The sequence below is a fragment of the Callithrix jacchus genome, chromosome 5 (genome assembly GCF_049354715.1).
Source record: "Callithrix jacchus isolate 240 chromosome 5, calJac240_pri, whole genome shotgun sequence".
Taxonomy (NCBI): Eukaryota; Metazoa; Chordata; class Mammalia; order Primates; family Cebidae; genus Callithrix; species Callithrix jacchus.
Window position 1 is genome coordinate 5,574,555 of NC_133506.1, and position 27,402 is coordinate 5,601,956.

A 27,402-nucleotide genomic window follows, 5' to 3' on the forward strand; every position below is an offset into this window, starting at 1 on the left:
GGAATCCCCGGCTGTCAGTGCACCTCCAGCTCCGCACCCTGACCCCGCGCGCAGCTCGCGCTATGGCAGCCCCGCCGCAGCTGCGGACTCTAATCTTGGCCGTCAACGCACTGCTGCGCAAGCGCCGCTACCACGCTGCATTGGCCTTGCTTAAGGGCTTCCGGAACGGGGCTGTGTGAGTGGGGCCGTCGGGCAGGGCTGGGGCTGAGGGAATGTCCTGGCTGGGGTCGAAGGCGCGAGTTCGAAGACTGACGACGCGGTGCTGTGTGCCTCTAAGTCTCGGAGGTCACTATCTGTGCAACGGGGGCTGGATTTGGGGTTCCGCGCGCCTTCCCAGCTCTGACTGGGGCTCCCACTGCACATTCCATGCTTTGCAACCTGGCCCTCTTGCTCTGATCTCCTCCCATGCCAGCTCCTGTATCTCCTCTTTTGAGTCCAACTCACCTCGCCTCGCGGTGTGTGCCTTTGGGCCTGTCTGGCCTCAGCGGCCCATCTGCATAATGGGTAACTGGACTCCGGCCTCTAGCCGGCAAGCGGATGCCTCCTGTCTCTGCTGTCCCCAGGAAGCTGCCCATGGGCTCGCATCCTGCTTTTCACTCCTCAACTGTAGGACTCCGTTGCTAAGTCCCCTTTTGCTCAGGGGGCTCCTGGGGCGTGACAATGAATGTAAAAGAAGTTGCAACTATCCTGGCATCTTACCTGCAAGAGAGGAGGTCTTGGGGTCATTGCCCTGGCTGGTGCCTGGAGGGGAACTCAGCCTCCTTTAAACCTACTGCATAACAGCTACCATTTATTGAGGGCCTGTAGTGCCAAAACCAGGGACAAAGCAAAGAACAAGCCAGAGAAAGTGGTTTGTGTGTCCCCCTGGAACTGACATCCTAGTGGCAACATGGTATGGTGGGGAGGATGTGGATGCCTTGGTTTGAACCCTGGTCCCACCTACCCGTTGTTATCTTGAGGAAGTCATTCAGCCTCCCTAAGCCTCAATTTCTGTAAAATGGGCATGGTGGTAGTACTCATACTATCAAGATTGAGCCAATATGTGTGAAATGCTTAGCACAGTCCAAGCATGGTGGCTCCTGCCTGTAATCCCAGCACTTTAGGAGGCCAAGGTGGGTGTATCACCTGAGGTCAGAAGTTCGAGACCAGCCTGGCCAATATGGCTAAACCCTATCTCTACTAAAAATAAAAAAAATTAGCCAGGCATGGTGGCATGTGCCTGTTGTCCCAACTATATGGGAGGCTGAGGCAGGAGAATTGCTTGAACCCAGGAGTGGAGGTTGCAGTGAGCTGAGATTGCGCCACTGCACTCTAGCCTGGGTGACAGAGTGAAATTCTGTCTCAAAAAAAAAAAAAAAGAAAAAGAAAATAAGCTTCATGAGGCCAGAACTTTATCTATTTTGTTCCTTGGTGTATTACTAGCACCTGGTATGTAGTAGTTTTTCAAATATTGAATGAATGAATGAATAAGTGTGCAAGATAAGAATTGCCATTGTCCCCATTTTCCAGATGAAAAGGCGGTAGCTCAGAGGTAGACATATTGCTCATGGTCACAGCACTTTGTCAGGGTTGGAACCAGGATTCAAACTCAGGGATGCCTGGCCCCGGTGCCAGGCTCTTGACTTCCAAGGGCACTCAGAGTCAGGTAGAAGGTGGTTCCCACTGGGCCTGGCCAGATTATATCAGCTACTTCTTGATGTGCCCTGAGATAGCATCAGTGGCCCTTTTGCCAAGCTTTTTCCAGGCAAAGCAAGAGTAAACAGGAGTGACACAGGCTGTGGTGCTAGCAGGCATTGCCCAATGCTAGCTTTGTATACCTGCCCCAACTCTGACCCTCCCTGTGACCTCCAGGGACCTTCCCAACCAGGGCAGGCACTTTTTGGGATTGTGCTGTAATTGTAGTTCCTTTATTTTATTTTATTTTGTAGTTCCTTTATTATTATTATTATTTTAAGATGGTGTCTCACTCTGTCACCCAGGCTGGAGTGCAGTGACACCATCTCGGCTCACTGCAACCTCCACCCTCTGGGTTCAAGTGATTCTCCTGCCTCAGCCTCCCAAATACCTGGGATTACAGGCACCCGCCACCACGCCTAGCTAACTTTTATATTTTTAGTAGAGACAGGGTTTCACCATGTTGGCCAGGCTGGTCTTGAACTCCTGACTCAGTTGATCCACCTGCCTGGGTCTCCCAAAGTGCTGGGATTACAGGAGTGAGCCACCATGCCTACGCTAGTTACTTCATTTTAAAAGTTGAGTAACCCTTCATCTTTTCTGGTCTCAGTTTAGAAATGAAATGGAAGCAATAAACTCACCCATATAGGGGTGCTCTAAGGCAATGATTCCATTAATGCTTAGTGCTAAGACACTGGGCCTGTCTGTAAGGAACTTGAGTCCAAGGGGGAACTGACAGTTACACCTCCACTGCTGTACCAGATGATCAGGAATGCTTTACAGAAGAGGTGATAGTGATATTTTGGAGGCTGAGTTGGGGTTTGTCAGGGAGAGAAGGGCATCCAGGCAGAGGGAATGTCTTCAACAATGGCCTGGAGGTGAAAAAGAATATTCTGTTTGTGAAGAGAGCCATCGATTAAGGGGCGCCAACTTAGATGACCAGCATATTTGAACTATGTAAAATTTATCTCACTTTAATGTTCTGTCCCTAAATATTTTTCAGTGTGCATCTCTAAAAATAAGGTCATGTCCCATATGGCTAAATTATTGTGATTACACTGATTTTTTTTATTTATTTATTTTTAAGACAGAGCCTTGCTCTGTTGCTCAGGCTGGAGTGCAGTGGTGCAATCTCAGCTCACTGCAACCTCTATCTCCCAGGTTCAAGCGATTCTCCTGCCTCAGCCTCCCAAGTAGCTGGGATTACAAGCACCTACCACCACCCTCAGCTAATTTTTTGTATTTTTAGTAGAGACGGGATTTTGCCACGTTGGCCAGGCTGTTTGTTCTCAAACTTCTAACCTCAAGTGTATTGCCCACCGCAGCCTCCCAAAGTACTGGGATTACAGGCATGAGCCACCTCACCCGGTCTCATGATTATATTTTCTTTTTTCTTTTTATTTTTTTATAGATGGGATTTCACCATGTTGGTCAGGCTGGTCTTGAACTCCCGACCTCAGGTGAACTGCCTGCCTTGGCCTCCAAAGTGCTTGGATTACAGGCGTGAGCCACCGTGCCTGGCCGATTATATTTTCTTTTAAGAGATGGTTTTCTCCTTGTTGGTCAGGCTGGTCTCGAACTCCTGACCTTTAGTGATCCACCCACCTCAGTCTCCCAAAGTGCTGGAATTACAGGCATGAGCCACCACGCCTGGCCCCATGATTACATTTAATAAACTAATAACAATTCTATAATATTGATTATTAGCGAGTTAACAGTCCCATTGTCCCAGTCTTCCTGCAAATGTCCTCTATAGCTAGTCTGTCCAGGCCAGAACTCTCCAGGACATCACATTGTATCAGTCGTTTAAGTCCTTTTTATTTCAGGGCGGTAATCAACTTCTGTCTGAGTTCGAGCACTTTGAGAGGGAGCTTGGCAGATGCAGGGAGTTGGGGGTGCTGTGTCTGAAGTATAAGAAAGGACCCTTTAGCCATGGCTAGCCAGAGGAGGCTGAGGGCCTCTTCAGGAGAAAGAGCTGTGGCTTTGGAGGGAGCTGGGGGAGGAGAGCTTGCTGGGGCTGGGATGGGGGCCCTGGCCCTCCTGCCCACTTCTAGGCAGGGGAGAAGAGGAGGGAGTCGGCATGGCCTCTACAACAACACTGGCTTTAAATTAACATTTTTTTGCTTTTCTTTTTTGAGGTGGAATCTTGCTCTGTCACCTAGGCTTGAGTGCAGTGGCGTAATCTCAGCTTACTGCAACCTCTGCCTCTGGGGTTCTAAGTGATTCTCCTGCCTCAGCCTCCCAAGTAGCTTGGATTACAGGCATGCACTGCCATGCCGGGCTAATTTTTTTAGTTTTAGTAGAGAGGGGGTTTCACCATGTTGGCCAGGCTGGTCTTGAACTCGTCGCTTCAGGTGATCCGCCCACCTTGGTCTCCCAAAGTGCTGGGATTCCAGGCATGAGCCATCACGCCCAGCCTGGCCAACATAGTGAAACCCTGTCTCTACTAAAAATACAAAAATTAGCTGATGTGGTGGCACATGCCTGTAATCCCAACTATGGTAGGTTGTGGCAGCCGGCCAGGAGGGCTGAGGCAGGAGAATTGCTTGAACCCAGGAGGTAGAGGTTGCAGTGAGCTGAGATTGAATCCAGCCTGGGCTATAGAGCAAGACTCCATCTCAATAAAATATATAAAATAAATAAATAAATAAATCAAATTTTTTAAAAATTAGGTAACACATGCACAAAAGGCATAACAAGTTAGATGCTGCCATCCCATCCACATTATCCCTCTGTCACCCAGTCCCCCTCCCTGGAGGCAATCCCTGTGTCCAGTCGTCTGTGCCGTCTGTGCCGTCTGTGCCGTCTGTCCCGTCTGTGCCGTCTGTGCCGTCTGTCCCGTCTGTCCAGTCTGTGCCGTCTGTGCCGTCTGTCCAGTCTGTGCCGTCTGTCCAGTCTGTGCCGTCTGTGCCGTCTGTGCCGTCTGTGCCGTCTGTCCAGTCTGTGCCGTCTGTGCCATCTGTCCAGTCTGTGCCGTCTGTCCAGTCTGTCCAGTCTGTGCCGTCTGTGCCGTCTGTGCCGTCTGTCCCGTCTGTCCAGTCTGTGCCGTCTGTGCCGTCTGTCCAGTCTGTGCCGTCTGTCCAGTCTGTGCCGTCTGTGCCGTCTGTGCCGTCTGTCCAGTCTGTGCCGTCTGTGCCGTCTGTCCAGTCTGTGCCGTCTGTGCCGTCTGTGCCGTCTGTCCAGTCTGTGCCGTCTGTCCAGTCTGTGCCGTCTGTGCCGTCTGTGCCGTCTGTCCAGTCTGTGCCGTCTGTGCCGTCTGTGCCGTCTGTGCCGTCTGTCCAGTCTGTGCCGTCTGTGCCGTCTGTCCAGTCTGTGCCGTCTGTCCAGTCTGTGCCGTCTGTGCCGTCTGTCCAGTCTGTGCCGTCTGTGCCGTCTGTCCAGTCTGTGCCGTCTGTGCCGTCTGTCCAGTCTGTGCCGTCTGTGCCGTCTGTCCAGTCTGTGCCGTCTGTGCCGTCTGTCCAGTCTGTGCCGTCTGTGCCGTCTGTGCCGTCTGTCCAGTCTGTGCCGTCTGTGCCGTCTGTCCAGTCTGTGCCGTCTGTGCCGTCTGTCCAGTCTGTGCCGTCTGTGCCGTCTGTGCCGTCTGTCCAGTCTGTGCCGTCTGTCCAGTCTGTGCCGTCTGTGCCGTCTGTGCCGTCTGTCCAGTCTGTGCCGTCTGTGCCGTCTGTCCAGTCTGTGCCGTCTGTGCCGTCTGTCCAGTCTGTGCCGTCTGTGCCGTCTGTCCAGTCTGTGCCGTCTGTGCCGTCTGTCCAGTCTGTGCCGTCTGTGCCGTCTGTCCAGTCTGTGCCGTCTGTCCAGTCTGTGCCGTCTGTCCAGTCTGTGCCGTCTGTCCAGTCTGTGCCGTCTGTGCCGTCTGTGCCGTCTGTCCAGTCTGTGCCGTCTGTGCCGTCTGTGCCGTCTGTCCAGTCTGTGCCGTCTGTGCCGTCTGTCCAGTCTGTGCCGTCTGTCCAGTCTGTGCCGTCTGTGCCGTCTGTCCAGTCTGTGCCGTCTGTGCCGTCTGTGCCGTCTGCCGTCTGTCCAGTCTGTGCCGTCTGTCCAGTCTGTGCCGTCTGTGCCGTCTGTGCCGTCTTAGTCTTCCTCCAGAAATATCGTGTACCTATGCAAACACAGACTTGTGTTCTCCCCACACACCTTTTTAAAAAGTTTTATGTTGAAATAATCTTAGATTTATAATTTCCTCATTTTATACAATTATTGCTGTGCTATACACACATCTGTACACCTTGTTCTAACCGTACCTCCATATCAGTGTGCATAAAGCTGGCTCTTTTTTTTTTTCCAAAATATAAAGATGGGGTCTTGCTCTGTTGCCCAGGCTAGAGTGCAGTGGTGCAATCCTAGTTCACTGTAGCCTGGAACTACTGGGATCAAGCAATCCTTGCACCTGAGCCTCCCAAGTAGCTAGGACTACAGGCACACAGCACCACATCTGGCTAATTTTTCATACTTTTTGTAGAGACAGGGTATCACCATGTTGCCCAGGCTCTCGAACTCCTGGGCTCAAGTGATCCACCCACCTCAGCCTCCCAAAGTGTTGGGATTACAGGCATGAGCCACTGAACCTGGCCAGATTTTTTTTTTTTTTTGGTAGAGATGGGATCTTACCATGTTGCTCAGGCTGGTCTTGAACTCCTGGCCTTAAGCAGTCCTCCCACCTTAGTCTCCCAGAGTGCTGGGATTACAAGCATGAGCCACCACACCCTGTCTTGGACACGGGTTTGATTCTAGTCTTTTGTTTCAAGCAAGCCTGCAGTGAACGTTCATGTGAATTTGGGAGACAACAACATATGGCTGATGACCATTGTCTCAAGAAGACTGTCTAGCATTTTTAGACCTTGTAGCCTGGTAAGACCAGGGTCAGGTATCTGGAGAACTTAGGCATAGGAGTAGGGGTGGAGGTGTTCAATAAAGAAGAATAAGAAGAGACACTAATATTCATTGAGCTAGGAACTTTTACATGTGCGTAACTGCCAAAAGCCACTCCGTGAAATGGAGATTGGGAAAAGGGAGGCTCAGAGAGATTAAATGATTTATCCAAGTTCACACAGCAAAACTTGGCAGGGCTTTGGCACCAAATACTGCTGTCGTTCTACTATTCATTCGAGTATGGTTAAAACAGCGAAAGCCAGCAGGGTCTCATTCACATCATCCCCAGATCCCTAAATGAGGAAGGAAAAGGACGGGTGGGGGAAGAGGTGTGAATCTTAAAAAGAGGGCATTATGTAACACTTAAAATACTTAATAATTGTGGGCCAGGCGCAGTGGCTCATACCTGTAACTTAGCACTTTGGGAGCCTAGGGGGGTGGATCACCCGAGGTCAGGAGTTCAAGACCAGTCTGGCCAACATGGTGAAACCCCGTCTCTACTAAAAATACAAAAAATGAGCAGGGCCTGGTGGCACATGCCTGTAGTCCCAGTTACTCAGGAGGCTGAGGCAGGAGAATTGCTTGAACCCAGGAGGTGAAGGTTGTAGTGAACCGAGATTGTGCCACTGCACTCCAGCCTGGGTGACACAGCAAGACTCCATCTCAAAAAAAAAAAAAATTTAATTAATTAATAATTGCTAAAGTAGGGGGCAGGACCTAAAAAAAATAATAATTGTTAAAGCAATTATCATTATAGATAATCTGGAAGTCCAGAATTATAGATAATTATAGATTATATAATTCTGGAAGTCTAGAAAATGATATATTATATATATATAATTCCAAAATTACAGATAATTCTGGAAGTCTAGAAAAGTTTAAGAAGCAAGCAGAAATAAATTTTATATTCCTCCAGTGCAGTGGTCATTGCTAATAACATAGTGACGTATTTCCTTCCAACTTTTTTTTCTTTTTCTTTTTCTTTTTTTTGAAACAGAATCTTGTTCTGTTGCCCAGGCTGGAATGCAGTGGCACGATCTGCAACCTCTGCCTCTTAGGTTCAAGTGATTCTCCTGCCTCAAACTCCCAAGTAGCTGGGACTATAGGCTCAAACGACCACACCCAGCTAATTTTTCTATTTTTAGTAGAGATGGGATTTTACCATGTTAGCCAGGATGATCTCGATCTGTTGGCCTCATGATCTGCCCACCTTGGCTTCCCAAAGTGCTGAGATTACAGGCGTGAGCCACCGTGCCCGGCCTACCTTCCAGCTTTTTAAATTTTATTTTATTTTGTTTATTTATTTTATTATTATTATTTTTTAAAGACAGGGTTTCACCATGTTGGTCAGGCTGGTCTTGAACTCCCAACCTCAGGTGATCCGCCTGCCTTGGCCTCCAAAGTGCTTGGATTACAGGCGTGAGCCACCACGCCCAGCTAATTATTTATTTTTTTTATGAGACAGAGTCTTGCTCTGTTGCCAGGCTGGAGTGCAGCGGTGCAATCTCGGCTCACTGCAACCTCCACCTCCTGGGTTCAAGCGATTCTTCCACCTCAGCCTCCCGAGTAGCTGGGACCACAGGTGTGTGCCACCATGCCCAGCTAGTTTTTGTATTTTTAGTGGAGACGGGGTTTCACCGTGTTGGCCAGGATGGTTTCGATCTTTTGACCTCACCTAATTCGGCCTCCCAAAGTGCTGGGATTACAGGCGTGAGGCGTGAGCCACCACGCCCAGCTGAGATTGATGTTTTTAAAAGATGAGAGTATCTGCAATGGGAACGCCAGGATGGAGCAGAGAGAGCAATTCCACAAAGCCAGTTGAGCAAGGATGGTGAACATTTTACATTCACGTCTCCTTCATTAATATTACAGGGCCAGGCACAGTGGCTCACACCTGTAATCCCAGCACTTTGGGAGGCCAAGGTGGGCAGGGCAGATCATCTGAGGTCAGGAGTTTGAGACCAGCCTGACCAACATGGAGAAACCTTGTCTCTACTAAAAATACAAAAATTAGGCAGGCATGGTGGCGTGTGCCTGTCATTCCAGCTACTTGGGAGGCTGAGGCAGGAGAATCACTTGAACCCAGGAGGTGAAGGCTACAGTGAGCTGAGATCGTACCACTGTACTCTAGCCTGGGCAACAAAGTGAGACTCCATCTCAAAAGAAAAAAGAAATTATAACCAGCTCTCTGAGGTTTAACATCCCTTTTTATGCTGAGCATGATTGATGGCACACACCTGTAGTCTCAGCTACTCAGAGAGCTGAGGCTGGAGAATCGCTAGAACCCAGGATTTCAAGTCTGCAGTGAGCTATGATCGCACTCACTGGGTTACACTGTGAGGCTCTGTCTCTAAATAATTAAAAATAAACATCCCTATTATGGGGAAACTCAGGCTCTGAGAAGTTAAAGGACATGCGTGAGGCCATACTACCAGGAAGTGTCAGGGCCAGGATTTGCATCCAGCATGATTTCCCCTCCCAAAGTGATGTTAGAATTTGGGATGGGGAGAGAGAACAAGGGGTCAAAAGGAGAGCCCAAAAAGAAACTGTGACACAGCAACATCGCAGTAACTGTTTTCTTCTGTTTCTACAGCTATGGAGCCAAAATCCGGGCCCCTCACGCACTGGTCATGACCTTTCTCTTCCGGAATGGCAGGTATGCATCCCTCAAAATGGAAGAGAATGTGGTCAGCCCTCAGTGCCAGGACAGTCGTAATAGCTTCCTAGCTGGGTCTACCCTGCCCCCCGATCATGCCTCCTAAAGTCCAACTCTTTTTTTTGTTTTGTGTTTTGTTGTTGTTGAGATGGAGTCTCTCTGTATCATCCAGGCTGGAGTGCAGTGGTGATCTTGGTTCACTGCAACCTCCACCTCCCGGGTTCAAGTGATCCTCCTGCTTCAGTCTCCTGAGTAGCTGGGATTACAGGCACCCACCATCACACCCAGCTACTTTTTGTATTTTTAGTAGAATGGAGTTTTACCATATTGGCCAGGCTGGTCTTGAACTCCTGACCTCAGGTAATTACCTGCCTGGGGCTCCCAAAGTGCTGGGATTACAGGTGTGAAACACTGTGCCCGGCCCTGAAGTCCAACTCTGATCCCATTATCCCTGCTTGAAAATTTCCTGTGCCCTCCAGAGAAGCCCAGCTTCTTGGCCTGGCCTTCAGGTCTTTCTGTAGTCCAGCCTCAGCTAACCCCCTGTTTTGTCTACCCTGGGGTGCCCTTGGCACACAGAACTCACTGCCATTTTATGTACATGCCATGTGTAGCTCCACCTGCAGACATCTACTCATGCAACACCCCCTGCCAGGGGTGCCTTGTCTGTCACTCCATCTTTACTTCCCTCCTGGCAATCCAGACCAGTTCTCTGAGGATCACTTCTGCTGCAAAGCTCCCTGATCTCTTGTCTCTTGCTCAAGTGTCTTCACCTTCTTCTCGTCTCCCATAGCTTTTCCCTCGAGGCGCTCCTTAGAAAATGGGTTTCAGCCGGGCGTGGTGGCTCACGCCTGTAATCCCAGCACTTTGGGAGGCCGAGGTGGGCAGATCACGAGGTCAAGACATCGAGACCATCCTGGCCAACATGATGAAACCCTGTCTCTACTAAAATACAAAAATTAGCTGGGCGTGGTGACACACACCTGTAGTCCCAGCTACTCAGGAACCCAGGAGGCGGAGGTTGCAGTGAGCCAAGATTGTGCCACGGCACTCCAGCCTGGTACCTGGCAATAAAGCAAGACTCTGTCTCAAAAAAAAAAAAAGAAAGAAAACGGGTTTCGGTCTAGTGTTTAATGCATATAGGCTCATGTGAATGTACAGGAATCATGCACTGGCAGCCTCCAGTAGTCTCAGCTACCTGTAAGATGTGCTCATTTTGTATTTTTTTTTTCCCCCGAGACGGAGTTTCGCTCTTGTTACCCAGGCTGGAGTGCAATGGTGCGATCTCGGCTCACCGCAACCTCCGCCTCCTGGGTTCAGGCAATTCTCCTGCCTCAGCCTCTCGAGTAGCTGGGATTACAGGCACACGCCACCGTGCCCAGCTAAGTTTTTGTATTTTTAGTAGAGACGGGGTTTCACCTTGTTGACCAGGATGGTCTCGATCTCTTGACCTCGTGATCCACCTGCCTCGGCCTCCCAAAGTGCTGGGATTACAGGCTTGAGCCACTGCGCCCAGCTCATTTTGTATTTTTATTTATTTATTTCTATTTGTTTTTGTTGTTGTTGTCCTCCAAGTCTATTTTTTTTTTTTTTTGAGATGAAGTCTTGTTCTGTCACTCAGGCTGGAGTGAGGATTAAGAATTTGCTACCAGGCTGGGTGCGGTGTCTCATGCCTGTAATCCCAGCACTTTGGGAGGCCGAGGTGAGTGGTACACTTGAGGTCAGGATTTCGAGACCAGCCTGACCAACATATTGAAACGGTGCCTCTGCTAAAAATACAAAGATTAGGTCAGGTACGATGGCTCACGCCTGTAATCCCAGCACTTTTGGGAGGCCGAGGGACAGTGAGAGCAGTTGGCTCTCACCCCATGCAAACAAAGGCCCCCGTGTTGCCAGTTCTAAGGCAGGAAATCTGGATTTCCATGTTGTTCCCAACTATTTTTTTTTTTTTGAGATGGAGTCTGGCTCTGTCACTCAGGCTGGAGTGCGGTGGTGTGATCTCGGCTAACTGCAACCTTCATCTCCCGGGTTCAAGCAGTTCTCCTGCCTCAGCTTTCCTAGTAGCTGGGATTACAGGCACACGCCTCCATACCCAGCTAATTTTTTGTATTTTTAGTAGAGATGGGGTCTTACCATGTTAGCCAGGATGGTCTTGATCTCCTAACCTCATGATCTGCCCGCCTCCCAAAGTGCTGGGATTACAGGTGTGAGCCACCACACTGGGGTTTTTTTGTGTGTGTGTGAGACAGAGCCTCGCTTTGTTGCCAGGCGCCAGGCTGGAGTGCAATGGCGCGATCTCAGCTCACTGCAACCTTCGACTCCCGGGTTCAAGCAATTCTCCTGCCTCAGCCTCCTGAGTAGCTGGGACTACAGGCATGCGCCACCACACCCAGCTAATTTTTGTATTTTTTAGTAGAGACAGGGTTTCACCATGTTGGCCAGATGGTCTCGATCTCTTGACTTCATGATCTGCCCACCTCAGCCTCCCAAAGTGTTGGAATTACAGGCGTGAGCTACCACTCCCAGCTTATTTTTTATTTTATTTATTTTTTAATTTCTCTCTCTGTTGCTCAAACTGGAGTGCAGTGGCATGATCTTGGCTCAGCCTCCCAAAGTGTTGGGGTTACAGGTCTGAGCCACTGCATTCAGCCTCTAGTGATTTTTTTTTTTTTCATTCAGAGTCTGGCTCTGTTGCTCAGGCTGGAGTGCAGTAGTAGGATCTTGGCTCATTGGAACCTCTACCTCCCAGATTCAAGCAGTTCTGCTGCCTCAGCCTCCCGAGTAGCTGGGACTACAGATGCCCACCGACACGCCCAGCTAATTTTTGTATTTTTAGTAGGGACAGGGTTTCACCGTGTTAGCCAGGATGGTCTTAATGTCCTGACTTCGTGATCCACCTGCCTTGGCTCCCAGAGTGCTGGGATTACAGGCATGAGCCACCGTGCCCAGACGGGGCGATTTATTTTATCTCTTAAAAATTAGCCAGGTGTGGTGGTGGGTACCTGTAGTCCCAGTTACTCAGGAGACTGAGGCAGGAGAATTGCTTGAACCTGGGAGGCGGAGGTTGCCATGAGCCGAGATTGTACCACTGCACTCCAGCCTGGGTGACAGAGTGAGAAAAAAATAAATCACCTCCTCCACTTAAATGTTCACTTCTCATAAAGACCAAACTCAGCAAGGCCCCAGTGCCTCTGCCCTGAACCCTCCCTACAAGTTCTCTGGTTCTCTGCCCATGGCCAAAGTGGCTTCTCTCTGCTCCTTTCCTCATACTCCCTGCCCTTCCTCAGTGCCTGGCACGGGCTGAGCCCTCTGCCTGGGTTGCAGCTCTCCTTCCCTCTTGACCTCCTTGACTCTTCCTCATCAGGAAGATCCCAGCACCATCTCTTGTCAAGGTCAATGTTCTTTTTGTGATTATTTATTTCACATTTTCCTCTCCCAGTAGATCATAAGCCCCCTGAGGGCAGTGAGCAGATCTGTTTCTTCTCAGAATCCTATTCCCAGATCCAGCACATGGCAGACACTCATTCCTTCACATGTTTACTCAAGAAAACATTTAGTGAGCAACTACTATGTCCCAGACCCTGCAGATGAACAAGCCAGATCCAGACACCACCCTCCTGTAGCTGCTACTGGGGTGGGGGAAGGTAATAAACAAACATATAAATATCAGGTGGTGACCAGAGCTAGGAAGGAAAAGAAAATTAGAATCAAGACAGGATGTGATGGGTATTCTGTTATGTAGGGTGATCACGGAAGGTCTCCTTGGGGAGGTGGCACTGAGTCAAGGCCTGAATCAAGGGTGAGAACAGCCCCAAAGACTTGAAGGGTGGAGGCCGGGGACTGAATCAGCATTACCCCCGACCTCCTTGGCTGGTTGTTTCACATGAGCACTGTGTAAAGGCCCTTGGGGCTCCTGTGTTTGTGCAGCCTCTGGGAGAAGCTTCGGGCCGTCCTGCAGGCTACATACATCCACTCCCGGAACCTGGCGTGCTTTGTGTTCACCTACAAGGGTCTCTGTGCCCTGCAGTCCCGCATCCAAGGCAAGACCTACCAGGTGCACTCATTCCTGGCCGCCTTCCTTGGGGGTTTGCTGGTGTTTCGAGAAAACAATAACATCAACAGCCAGGTAAAGAGCTTTCTGAGGTGAAGGTGGTGAGGGGGCGTGGTTCAGTAGACAGGTGGGGGTGACAAAAGTGGGTGTGGTTCCATATAGAGGGAGGAGTGGGGAAAGGGGGCCTGATTCTACATAGCAGTAGGGGTGGGGGAAGGGACATGGTTCGGTGTAGAGGTGGGAGTGGGGGAGGAGGCGTGGTTCTGTATAGAGGTGGGGTGGGGGAAGGGGCATGGTCCTGTATAGAGGGGCATGATTTTCTGTACAGCAGTGGGGGAAAGGCATGGTTCAGTGTGGAGGTGGGAGAGGGGGAAGGGGGCGTGATTCCGTATAGCAGTGGGAGTGGGGGAAGAGGCATGGTTCATTGTAGAGGTGGGAGTGGGGAAAGAAGGCGTGGGTTCTGTACAGAGGTGGGGTGGGGGAAGGGGCATGGTCCTGTATAGAGGGGCATGATTTTCTGTACAGCAGTGGGGGAAAGGCATGGTTCAGTGTGGAGGTGGGAGAGGGGGAAGGGGGCGTGATTCCGTATAGCAGTGGGAGTGGGGGAAGAGGCATGGTTCATTGTAGAGGTGGGAGTGGGGAAAGAAGGCGTGGGTTCTGTATAGAGGTGGGGTGGGGGAAGGGGCATGGTCCTGTATAGAGGGGCATGATTTTCTGTACAGCAGTGGGGGAAAGGCATGGTTCAGTGTGGAGGTGGGAGAGGGAGAAGGGGGCGTGATTCCGTATAGCGGTGGGAGTGGGGGAAGAGGCATGGTTCATTGTAGAGGTGGGAGTGGGGAAAGAAGGCGTGGGTTCTGTACAGAGGTGGGGTGGGGGAAGGGGCATGGTCCTGTATAGAGGGGCATGATTTTCTGTACAGCAGTGGGGGAAAGGCATGGTTCAGTGTGGAGGTGGGAGAGGGGGAAGGGGGCGTGATTCCGTATAGCGGTGGGAGTGGGGGAAGAGGCATGGTTCAGTGTAGAGGTGGGAGTGGGGAAAGAAGGCGTGGGTTCTGTACAGAGGTGGGGTGGGGGAAGGGGCATGGTCCTGTATAGAGGCAGGGATGGGGGAAGGGCTGTGGTTCAGTGTAGAGGTAGGGGTGGGGGAAGAGGCATGGTGGGGGAAGAGGCAGGAGTGGGGGTAGGGGCGTGGTTCAGTGTAGAGGTGAGAGTGGCGAAAGAGGATGTTGTCCGGTATAGAGGTAGGGTAAGGGGGCATGGTTCTGTATAGAGGTGGGGCTAGAGGAGGGGGCCCTGGTTCAGTATAGAGGTTGGGGTGTAGGTGATGAAGATGGTAAGCTCTTGGCTTTTTTTTTTTTGAAACGGAGTTTTGCTCTAGCTGCCTAAGCTGGAGCTGGAGTGCAATGGCCCTATCTCGGCCCATTGCAACCTCCACTTTCCAGGTTCAAGCGATTCTCCTGTCTCAGCCTCCCAAGTAGCTGGGATTACAGGCATGAGCCACCACGCCGGGTTAATTTTGTATTTTTAGTAGAGATGGGGTTTCTCCATGTTTGTCAGGCTGGTCTCAAACTCCCAACCTCAGATGATCCTCCCACCTCGGCCTCCCAAAGTGCTGGGATTACAGGCATGAGCCACTGCATCCTTTTTTTTTTTTGAGACAGAGTCTAGCCCTGTTGCTTAGGGTGGAGTGCAGTGGTGCTATTTTGGGTTACTATAATCTCCGCCTACCAGGTTCGAGCGATTCTCCTACTTCAGCTTTCTGTATTTACCGGCACCCGCCACCATGACCAGCTAATTTTTTTATTTTTGGCTGGTCTTGAACTCCTGACCTCGAGATCTGCCAGCCTTGGCGACCCAAAGTGCTGAGATTACAAGCATGAGTCACTGCGCCCGGCAGCTCTTGGCTCTTTTACATGATCTGTGACTCAATAATCCCCTTGTGACCTTGGGAAGGTCACTTCCCTCTCAGTTTTTCCATCTGTAATTTCATGGTTCCCAAAATCAAAGTATCTGCTGCTCTCTGGGGCAAAGATTGTTTTTAAAAACCACTCTGTAGTGAAATTAGGGGGAAAAAATAACCCTGAAGTAACGTTTTCATAAAACAAAACAATACACTCTAAAAAGTGTCTCTCATTCTGTGACTTGTCATTTTTCTGAGTTAAAGTTCCCTTTTGTTATGAAATGATGATGAATAAGAGACTAAATGCTAGTTGTTGGGTTTTCTGTTTTTTTTTAGTTGGAGGCTCTCTCTGTTGCCCAGGCTGGAGCGCAGTTGTGTGATCTCAGCTCACTACAACCTCCACTTCCTGGGTTAAAGCAGTTGTCCTATTTGAGGCTCCCGAGTAGCTGGGCCTACAGGCGCATGCCACCACATCTGGCTAAGTTTTGTATTTACTTAGTAGAAATGGGGTTTCACCATATTGGTCAGGCTGGTCTCAAACTCCTGACTTCAGATGATGCACCTGCCTCGGCCTCCTAAAGTGCTGGGATTACAGGCTTGAGCGACCTCGCCTGGTGGAATGTTCTTTGGCAACATGAAAAGTTGCCACCCTCTCTACGTGCCTCCTCAAATTTCTTAAATATTTATAAATTGTAAAAATAATTTTTAGGCCAGGCGTGGTGGCCCATCTCCATTAAAAATGCAAAAAAAAAAAAAAAAAAGGCATGATGGTCGCAGCTGCTTAGCAGGCTGAGACAGGAGAATCTCTTGAATGTGGGAGGCAGAGGTTGCAGTGAACCAAGGTAGTGCTGCCGCACACCAACCTGGGTGACAGAGCAAGCCTCCATCTCAAAAAAAAGAAAAAAATGTTTAACCATTTTTTAGCAGCTCACATATAATCCTGGCACTTTGGGAGGCTGAGGGGGGAAGATGGCTTGAGGCCAGGAGTTTGAGACCAGCTCAGGCAACACAGCAAGATCCCATGATTTTTTAAATGTAATTTAATTTTATACACACACATACATACATACATATATTTTTAAATAGAGACGGGGTTTCTCCATGGTGGTCAGGCTGTTCTCCAACTCCCGACCTCAGGACATCATGAAAAATCAGAAAATAAGTTGAGGGCTGGGTGCAGTCGCTTATGCCTGTAATCTCAACACTTTCTGAGGCTGAGGCTGGTGGATCATTTGAGGTTAGGAGATCAAGACCAGCTTGGCCAACATGGTAAAACCCCCACCTCTATACTGAACCACACCCCTTCCCCCACTCCTACCACTACACTGAACCACGCCCCTTCCCCCACTCCTACTTCTACACTGAGCCCACCCCTTCCCCCACTCCTACCTCTACACTGAACCACGCCCCTTCCCCCACTCCTACCTCTACACTGAACCCACCCCTTCCCCCACTCCTACCTCTACACTGAACCACGCCCCTTCCCCCACTCCTACCTCTACACTGAACCACGCCCCTTCCCCCACTCCTACCTCTACACTGAACCACGCCCCTTCCCCCACTCCTACTTCTACACTGAACCACGCCCCTTCCCCAACTCCTACTTCTACACTGAACCACGCCCCTTCCCCCACTCCTACCTCTACACTGAACCACGCCCCTTCCCCCACTCCTACTTCTACACTGAGCCCACCCCTTCCCCCACTCCTACCTCTACACTGAACCACGCCCCTTCTCCCGCTCCTACTTCTACATTGAACCACACCCCTTCCCCCACTCCTACCTCTACACTGAACCCACCCCTTCCCCCACTCCTACCTCTACATTGAACCACACCCCTTCCCCCACTCCTACCACTACACTGAACCCACCCCTTCCCCCACTCCTACCTCTACACTGAACCACGCCCCTTCCCCCACTCCTACTTCTACACTGAACCCACCCCTTCCCCCACTCCTACCTCTACACTGAACCACGCCCCTTCCCCCACTCCTACCTCTACACTGAACCACGCCCCTTCCCCCAATCCTACTTCTACACTGAGCCCACCCCTTCTCCCACTCCTACCTCTACACTGAACCACGCCCCTTCCCCCACTCCTACCTCTACACTGAACCACGCCCCTTCCCCCACTCCTACTTCTACAGTGAACCCACCCCTTCCCCCACTCCTACCTCTACACTGAACCACGCCCCTTCCCCCACTCCTACTTCTACACTGAACCCACCCCTTCCCCCACTCCTACCTCTACACTGAACCCACCCCTTCCCCCACTCCTACTTCTACACTGAACCACGCCCCTTCCCCCACTCCTACCTCTACACTGAACCCACCCCTTCCCCCACTCCTACCTCTACACTGAACCCACCCCTTCCCCCACTCCTACCTCTACATTGAGCCACGCCCCTTCCCCCACTCCTACCTCTACACTGAACCACGCCCCTTCCCCCACTCCTACCTCTACACTGAACCACGCCCCTTCCCCCACTCCTACCTCTACACTGAACCCACCCCTTCCCCCACTCCTACCTCTACATTGAACCACGCCCCTTCCCCCACTCCTACTTCTACAGTGAACCCACCCCTTCCCCCACTCCTACCTCTACACTGAACCCACCCCTTCCCCCACTCCTACCTCTACACTGAACCCACCCCTTCCCCCACTCCTACCTCTACACTGAACCCACCCCTTCCCCCACTCCTACCTCTACATTGAGCCACGCCCCTTCCCCCACTCCTACTTCTACACTGAACCACGCCCCTTCCCCCACTCCTACCTCTACATTGAACCACGCCCCTTCCCCCACTCCTACTTCTACACTGAACCACGCCCCTTCCCCCACTCCTACCTCTACACTGAACCCACCCCTTCCCCCACTCCTACCTCTACACTGAACCCACCCCTTCCCCCACTCCTACCTCTACATTGAGCCACGCCCCTTCCCCCACTCCTACCTCTACACTGAACCACGCCCCTTCCCCCACTCCTACCTCTACACTGAACCACGCCCCTTCCCCCACTCCTACCTCTACACTGAACCCACCCCTTCCCCCACTCCTACCTCTACATTGAACCACGCCCCTTCCCCCACTCCTACTTCTACAGTGAACCCACCCCTTCCCCCACTCCTACCTCTACACTGAACCCACCCCTTCCCCCACTCCTACCTCTACACTGAACCCACCCCTTCCCCCACTCCTACCTCTACATTGAGCCACGCCCCTTCCCCCACTCCTACTTCTACACTGAACCACGCCCCTTCCCCCACTCCTACCTCTACATTGAACCACGCCCCTTCCCCCACTCCTACTTCTACACTGAACCACGCCCCTTCCCCCACTCCTACTTCTACACTGAACCCACCCCTTCCCCCACTCCTACCTCTACACTGAACCACGCCCCTTCCCCCACTCCTACCTCTACACTGAACCACGCCCCTTCCCCCACTCCTACCTCTACATTGAACCACGCCCCTTCCCCCACTCCTACCTCTACACTGAACCCACCCCTTCCCCCACTCCTACTTCTACAGTGAACCCACCCCTTCCCCCACTCCTACCTCTACACTGAACCCACCCCTTCCCCCACTCCTACCTCTACATTGAGCCACGCCCCTTCCCCCACTCCTACTTCTACACTGAACCACGCCCCTTCCCCCACTCCTACCTCTACATTGAACCACGCCCCTTCCCCCACTCCTACTTCTACACTGAACCACGCCCCTTCCCCCACTCCTACCTCTACACTGAACCCACCCCTTCCCCCACTCCTACCTCTACATTGAGCCACGCCCCTTCCCCCACTCCTACTTCTACACTGAACCACGCCCCTTCCCCCACTCCTACCTCTACATTGAACCACGCCCCTTCCCCCACTCCTACTTCTACAGTGAACCCACCCCTTCCCCCACTCCTACCTCTACACTGAACCCACCCCTTCCCCCACTCCTACCTCTACATTGAGCCACGCCCCTTCCCCCACTCCTACTTCTACACTGAACCACGCCCCTTCCCCCACTCCTACCTCTACATTGAACCACGCCCCTTCCCCCACTCCTACTTCTACACTGAACCACGCCCCTTCCCCCACTCCTACCTCTACATTGAACCACGCCCCTTCCCCCACTCCTACTTCTACACTGAACCACGCCCCTTCCCCCACTCCTACCTCTACACTGAACCACGCCCCTTCCCCCACTCCTACCTCTACACTGAACCACGCCCCTTCCCCCACTCCTACTTCTACACTGAGCCACGCCCCTTCCCCCACTCCTACTTCTACACTGAGCCACGCCCCTTCCCCCACTCCTACCTCTACACTGAACCACGCCCCTTCCCCCACTCCTACTTCTACACTGAGCCACGCCCCTTCTCCCGCTCCTACCTCTACACTGAACCACGCCCCTTCCCCCACTCCTACCTCTACACTGAACCACGCCCCTTCCCCCACTCCTACTTCTACACTGAACCACGCCCCTTCCCCCACTCCTACCTCTACACTGAACCACGCCCCTTCCCCCACTCCTACTTCTACACTGAGCCACGCCCCTTCCCCCACTCCTACTTCTACACTGAACCACGCCCCTTCCCCCACACTTACCTCTATAGAGAATCATGCCCCCTTCCCCCACCCCATGCTTTCTTCCCCCACCTCTATACTGAGCCATGCCCTTCCCCCCACCTCTACACCGAGCCACGCCCCTTCCCCCACACTTACCTCTATAGAGAATCATGCCCCCTTCCCCCACCCCATGCTTTCTTCCCCCACCTCTATACTGAACCATGCCCTTCCCCCCACCTCTACACTGAGCCACGCCCCTTCCCCCACACTTACCTCTATAGAGAATCATGCCCCCTTCCCCCACCCCATGCTTTCTTCCCCCACCTCTATACTGAACCATGCCCTTCCCCCCACCTCTACACTGAGCCACGCCCCTTCCCCCACACTTACCTCTATAGAGAATCATGCCCCCTTCCCCCACCCTATGCTTTCTTCCCCCACCTCTATACTGAGCCATGCCCTTCCCCCCCACCTCTACACTGAGCCACGCCCCTTCCCCCACACTTACCTCTATAGAGAATCATGCCCCCTTCCCCCACCCTATGCTTTCTTCCCCCACCTCTATACTGAGCCATGCCCTTCCCCCCACCTCTACACTGAGCCACGCCCCTTCCCCCACACTTACCTCTATAGAGAATCATGCCCCCTTCCCCCACCCCATGCTTTCTTCCCCCACCTCTATACTGAACCATGCCCTTCCCCCCACCTCTACACTGAGCCACGCCCCTTCCCCCACACTTACCTCTATAGAGAATCATGCCCCCTTCCCCCACCCTATGCTTTCTTCCCCCACCTCTATACTGAGCCATGCCCTTCCCCCCCACCTCTACACTGAGCCACGCCCCTTCCCCCACACTTACCTCTATAGAGAATCATGCCCCCTTCCCCCACCCCATGCTTTCTTCCCCCACCTCTATACTGAACCATGCCCTTCCCCCCACCTCTACACTGAGCCACGCCCCTTCCCCCACACTTACCTCTATAGAGAATCATGCCCCCTTCCCCCACCCCATGCTTTCTTCCCCCACCTCTATACTGAACCATGCCCTTCCCCCCACCTCTACACTGAACCACGCCCCCTTCCCTCACATCCACCTTTATTCAGAACCGTGTCCCCTTTAACCACTCACCCTTTCATCCCTCCCACCTCTGTACTGAACCACACCCCTGCTGCATTTTTTTTTTTTTTTTTTTTTTGAGATGCAGTTTTGCTCTTGTCACCCAGGCTGGAGTTCGAAGGCACGATCATGGCTCCCTGCAACCTCTGCCTCCCCAGTTCAAGCGATTCTCCTGCCTTAGCCTCCTGAGTAGCTGAGATTACAGGCACCCGCCACCATGCCCAGCTAATTTTTGTATTTTTAGTAAATACAGGGTTTCACCATGTTGGCCAGGCTGGTCTCGAACTCCTGACCTCAGGTGATGTGGCCTCCTCAACCTCTCAAAGTGTTGAGATTACGGGCAGTTTTAATTTTAGCCATTTTGATTGTATATAATATTATTTCATTGTGCTTTTAATTTGCTTTTTCCTAGTGGTTAACGATGTTGAACATCTTTTCATGTGCATACGTGCCATCTGTATAATCTCTCTGGTAAAATATCTGTTTATTATGTCTTTTGCCCATTTTCTGTTTTGTTTTTTTTTTTAACTGTTGAGTTTTAAGTATTTTAAAAATATATTCCAGGCCAGGCTAATGCCTGTAATCCCACCACTTTGGGAGGCCAGGACAGAAGGATTGCTTGAGACCAGGAGTTTTAGACCAGCCCGGCCAACATAGTGGACCTCAATCACCATAAAAATTAAAAATTAGCTGAGTGTGGTGGGGAATGCCTGTAGTCCAGCTATTAGGGAGCCTGAGGTGAGATGATTGCTTGAGCCCAGGAAGTGTGGTTGTGGTGAGCCATGACTGTGCCACTGTACTCCAGCCTGGGCTCAAGCCTTTTGACCCTGTCTCAAAAGGAAACAAATCAGAAAAACCCCAAATAGGGCCGGGCGCGGTGGCTCACACCTGTAATCCCAGCACTTTGGGAGGCTGAGGCAGGAGGATAACAAGGTCAGGAGTTCGAGACCAGCCTGGTCTATATGGTGAATCCCCATCTCTACTAAAAATACAAAAAATTAGCCAGGCATGGTGGTGCGTAGTCCCAGCTACTCTGGAGGCTGAGGCAGAAGAATCAATCGCTTGAACCCCAGAGGCGGAGGTTGTAGTGAGCTGAGATTGTGCCACTCTCCAGCCTGGGCAACAGAGTGAGATTCTGTCTTAAAAAAAAAAAAATATATATATATATATACATACATATATATATACGTATATATGTATGTATGTAGACACATCTGGAATATATATACATATTTAGACATTTTGTCACATATGTGTTTATAAATATCTTCTCCTAGTCTGTAGCTTTTCTTTTCATCCTCTTCTCAAGGGTTTTCAAAAGAAAAAGTTTAAGTTTTGATGTGATCTGATTTATCAATTTTTCCTTTTATGGATCATGTTTTTGGTGTCAAGTTACCTTTTGGTCTTGAACCATATAAATGTATTTCATTTTCTAATAAAAAAGCATAATAAATAAAAGACACAGATCACAGTCTTAAAATGTCTACTGCATGCCACCTCAAATCCTCTGGCACATCAACTTTGAAAAAACCGATTCGGTGCCCAGAAGGCTCCCCAGTACATGGGGGTGGGCAGGAAGAAGGCTCCCAGCAGCTGCACTCACCAGTAATTCCCACCATTGGCTCTTTGCAGGTAAACATGTACGTGTTGTCACGTGTCCTATTTGCCCTGAGCCGCCTGGCCGTGGAGAAGGGCTACATCCCTGAACCCAAGTGGGACCCGTTCCCAGTGGTCACCGCGGTGGTGTGGGGGCTGGTGCTGTGGCTCTTTGAGTATCACCGGCCCACGCTGCAGCCCTCGCTTCAGTCCTCCATGACCTACCTCTATGAGGATAGCAACGTGTGGCACGACATCTCAGACTTCCTCATTTATAACAAGAGCCGCCCCTCCAAGTAATTCGGCTGTGGCTCAAGATTTGGCTCCTCGAAAACCCTCCCAAAGGATCCTGCCTTCTCAAGATCATGGGCCTCAGACTCCAGCTGGTGTTATCCCAGGGTTCCATTTGCCAAAGTAAAAGCACTGATTTTCAATCCCAGTGGGTACTCTTAAATGGTGGCACAAGTGGCCAAATCAGGCCAAGGAATCTAGGGCTTGGTTCCAGCTATAAAGCTGACTTCTGTGAGACTGTGGCCAGCCACACCCCTCTCTAGGCCTCAGAGGTCATGGAGCTCAGAGGAGGTCCCTGAGGTCTCTTTCTGGTGGGTATGTTCATTCTTCAACTGTTCTTATGTCACAGAGGGCTCCCTGCTGGTGGGCCGTGGATTGTCAATACTTTAAAAAACACTAAATTCCTCATCTAAGATGTTCTATTGGAGAAGTTCTAGAGACCCGCTGTCCAGTAGAAACAGTTGAGCCATACATGTAATTAAAATGTTTCTAGTAGCCACATTACAAAAAAGTAGTAGGCTGGGCGCTGTGGCTCATTCCTGTAATCCCAGCACTTTGGGAGGCTGAGGCTGGTGGATCACTTGAGCTCAGGAGCTTGAGACCAGCCTGGGCAACATGGTGAAACTCAGTCTCCACAAAAAATACAAAAAATTAGCTGGGTGTGGTAGCACACACCTGTGGTCCCAGCTGAGGTGGGAGGATCACTTGAGCCTGGGAGGTCGAGACTGCAGTGAGCCGAGATCACACCACTGCACTCCAGCCCGGGCGACAGGGAGACCCTGTCTCACCAAAGAAAAAGTGACATTAATCTTAATTATAGATGTTAACACAAATTTCAAAAAGTTATTTCAACATATAATTAACATAATTAGTTATATATTTTGCACTCTTTTTTTGTATTAAGTCTTTAAAAATTGGGTATATGTTTTGCCACCCATATTTTCAAGGCTCAGTGGCCACATGTGGCTAGTGGCTGCTGTGACAGGCACCACAGATACAGAAAAACACTTGTATCCTCACCGAAGGTTCTAGTGGACAGTGCAGATCTAGAGCTAGAGGACATGGGTTTGAGTCCCCACTCCCCCACTGTGTAAACTTGGGGAAGGTTCTGGACCTCTCAGAGCCTCAGTTTATCATAAAATGAGGATAATTAGACTGCCCTGGTCCTCATTGGACTTGGGCAACTACCACTGCTGCACTCCTGTGAATTACTTCCATTTAGTGCATTCATCCTCCCTCTTTGGTGTTTTGCACATATTATTATTAATTATTATTATTATTATTATTATTTGAGATGGAGTCTCACTCTATCACCCAGGCTGGAGTGCAGTATCTTGGCTCACTGCAACCTCCACCTCTCGGGTTCAAGGGATTCTCCTGTTTCAGCTTCCTGTGTAGTTGGGACTCCACGTGCATGCCACCTTGCTTGGCTAATTTTTTGTATTTTTAGTAGAGACAGGGTTTCACCGTGTTCCCCAGGCTCATGGCGAACTCCTGAGCTCAGGTGATCCACTTACCTTGGCCTCCCAAAGTGCTAGGATTACAGGCGTGAGCGGCTGCGCCCAGCCTTATTATTGTTATTATTTTAAAATAGCAACAGGATCTCACTCTGTCACTAGGGGTAGTCTCAACTTCTGGCTTCAAGCTATCTTCCTGCTTCAGCCTCCCAAAGTGCTGTGATTACAGGCATGAGCCACTGTGTGCATTGTAATCACATACAATGGCCTTGCAAAGATGCGTTTTGATCCCCATTTTACAGATTTAGAAACTGTGGGTCAGGCCTGGCGCGATGGCTCACACTATAATCCCAGTACTTTGGGAGGCCAAGGCAGGCAGATCACCTGAGGTCAGGAGTTCTTGACCAGCCTGGCCAACGTGGTGAAACCCCATCTCTACTAAAAATACAAAAATTAGCTGGGCATGATGGCACACCCCTGTAATCCCAGCTATTAGGGAGGCTGAGGCAAGATAATTGCTTGAACCCAGGAGATGGAAGTTGCAGTGAGCCGAGATGGAACCCCTGCACTCCATCCTGGGCCACAGAGCGAGACTATGTCTCAAAAAAAAAAAAAAAAGAAAGAAAGAAAGAAACTGAGAATCAGAGAGGGGAGTAACTTGCCCAAGGTAATACAAATAGTGTAATAGCCAAATCAGGATTTGAACTCAGATCTTTCTGATTTCAAAGCCCATGTTTTCTTTAGTGCCTTGCTTCAAATTTAGAAACCTAAGCCATGCTATGCAAACATTAGCTCATTATAGGATACAGACTAGAAAGGCATACAAATTTAAATGCCCACAGGAGCCTACAGTGACATAAATTGAAACATTCAGTATGCTATGCAGTGGGGAGGGATGGGGAATGGGGAACTGAAGACTTGTGTGCCAGTCTGATTTTTGCAAAACCATGATCCGGGACTGGGCACAGTGGCTCACACTTGTAATCCCAGCACTTTGGGGAGGCCCAGGCGGGCAGATCACCTGAGGTCAGGAGTTCAAGACCAGCCTGGCCAACAAGGTGATGCCCCGTCTCTACTAAAAATGCAAAAATTAGCTGGATGTGGTGGTGGGCACCTGTAATCCCAGTTACTCGGGAGCCTGAGGTAGGAGAATCTCTTGAACCTGGGAGGCTGCAGTGAGCTGAGATTGTGTCATCACACTCCAGCCTGAGTGACAGAGCAAGACTCAGTCTCGGCCAGGTGCGGTGGCTCACACCTTGGGAGGCCAATGCAGGCGGATCAAAAAAGACTCAGTCGCAAAAAAAAAAAAAAAAAAATACAATCTTGGACAAATCAAACAAGTCTCCAGGAAAATTTGGTCCGTGGGCTACCAATCTGAGAGCATTGGTCTGGTAGATATGCTTTCATTAATATACTTACTCCATCAGTCTCTATTTTTTAGACATTACTAGTAGAAATGTATACATGAGTCACTGGAGATCTTATTAAAATGCAGTTTCTGATCCAGTGAGCTAGGGTGGGGCCTGAGAGTCTGCATTTCTCCCAGGCTCCCAGGTGCTGCCAGTGATGCTGGTCTGAGTAACAAGGGGGTGGGGAATGATATGGAGCCATCCATTGTTATCCCATCTGACAGATGAGTCACAGAGCCTTAGGTAACTGAGGTGGGATCACTCTGATTCTGTAAGCTGTGTTTTTAGCCACAATATTTACTGCAAACTTGGAGCAGGTGATGTTGAAGCTCTTTTAACTTGCTGTGGAGGCTGAATGAGCTCTAGGGCAAGGGGTCTGCAACCCCAGTGTCCATCCATGGCCTGTTAGGGACCGGGCTGCACAGCAGTAGTTAAAAGGCATGAGCCAGGGAAGCTTCATCTGTATTTACAGCCACTCCCCATTGCTCACATTCCCACCTGAGCTCTGCCTCCTGTCAGATCAGCAGAGGAGTTAGATGCTCATAGGAGCGCAAACCCTGTTGTGAACTGCACATATGAGGGATCTGGGTTGCGTGATTCTTATGAGTCTAACGCCTGATGATCTGTCACTGTCTCCCATCGCTCCCAGATGGGACCATCTAGTTGCTGGAAAACACACTCAGGGCTCCCACTGATTCTCCATTATGGTGAGTTGTATAATTATTTCATTATATATTACAAAGTAATAATAATTGAAATAAATTTCACAATAAATGTAATGTGCTTGAATCATCCTGAAACCATGCCCCCTCCCCACCGGTTCGTGAAAAAATTGTCTTCCATGAAACTGGTTCCTGGTGCCAGAAAGGTTGGGGACCGCTTCTCTAAAGGTTGGGGAACGCAGAGGGCTTCGGCCCTCAACAAGCAGGTTTTATAGCAGATGGTGGGGGTGCCCTGCCTATAGCCCCTCTATCTAATCACTCTTGTGCACACCAGCCAGCTTTGCCAGTGGCCGCCCCTCTGTCTCTCTGCCTGAGGACTCTAGCTTGTCACTGGTGTCTCCTCTGCCAGCCTGTGGCAGGCCCGAAGGGCTGAGAAATGAACACATCCCTGGAGCAACCCTCAACCAATGACTGATAAATACCTCCACTCCCACAGCCCACAGCCCTCACCCCTCAGGTGGGATAACTCAGAGGTACATGCTCCACACTGACTCCAAGAGCTCCCCAGCAGGGCTGAACCTCAAATACCCTCCCCATCTCCCTTCCTCATGCCCCTAGCAGTGCTTCCTGGGACCACTTTCCATATGAACCACTTGCACTCAAATCCGTGTCTTAAAGTCTGCTATTGGGGAAACCCAAACTAAAATTGGCCTCTGTACAGCAGGTTGAGAGGCAGTATAGCACGATGGTCAGGGATGTAGGCTTTGGAGCCAGAGTACCTGGGCTCAAGCCCTGGCTCTACAATTTCCCTGGGCAAAGGACTGAGTAACAGCACACACCTCGAGTGCTCTGGAGGGTTGAAGAATATGACATGGTTAAATTGAGCCCTCAATAAATGCTGTTATTTCTAATAGAGCATCCAAATGTAGAGGAAGTATGGGACCTGGGGACCGAGCACACCCTGCTTTTAGCCTGTTCTGCCCTCAGCTGAAGGTGAAACCTTGGCCACCTGCCCTCCTGAAGTCCCCCCACTGCTGCTGGGAGTTGGCCAGCTCTGCTACTGACTGTCTCTGCTCTCTAAGAATAGGTTTCCCTCACAGATGGCATCTCTCTGGATGCTGCTAGAGCATCTGGTACCTCCAACTGCAAACTCCAGGGAGGAAGGCGG

The 27,402-nt window shown here is 50.7% G+C and overlaps 1 protein-coding gene across 1 annotated transcript; it reads left to right on the plus strand.

Moving 5' to 3' along the window:
* PXMP4 (peroxisomal membrane protein 4) lies at positions 1–24,797 on the plus strand. The gene is made up of 4 exons (XM_002747219.5): positions 1–175; positions 9,131–9,193; positions 13,118–13,316; positions 22,452–24,797. Exons 1-4 carry the CDS (start codon positions 63–65, stop codon positions 22,713–22,715), a joined length of 639 nt encoding a protein of 212 aa, XP_002747265.4. The 5' UTR covers positions 1–62; the 3' UTR covers positions 22,716–24,797.
* Positions 24,798–27,402: the final 2,605 nt, after the last annotated feature.

Coding starts and splice junctions, on each gene's coding strand:
- PXMP4 (XM_002747219.5), top strand. CDS start 63: ATGGCAGCCCCGCCGCAGCTGCGGACTCTAATCTTGGCCGTCAACGCA. Junction 9,194..13,117: donor TTTCTCTTCCGGAATGGCAG/GTATGCATCCCT, acceptor GTGTTTGTGCAG/CCTCTGGGAGAAGCTTCGGG. Junction 13,317..22,451: donor ACAATAACATCAACAGCCAG/GTAAAGAGCTTT, acceptor GGCTCTTTGCAG/GTAAACATGTACGTGTTGTC.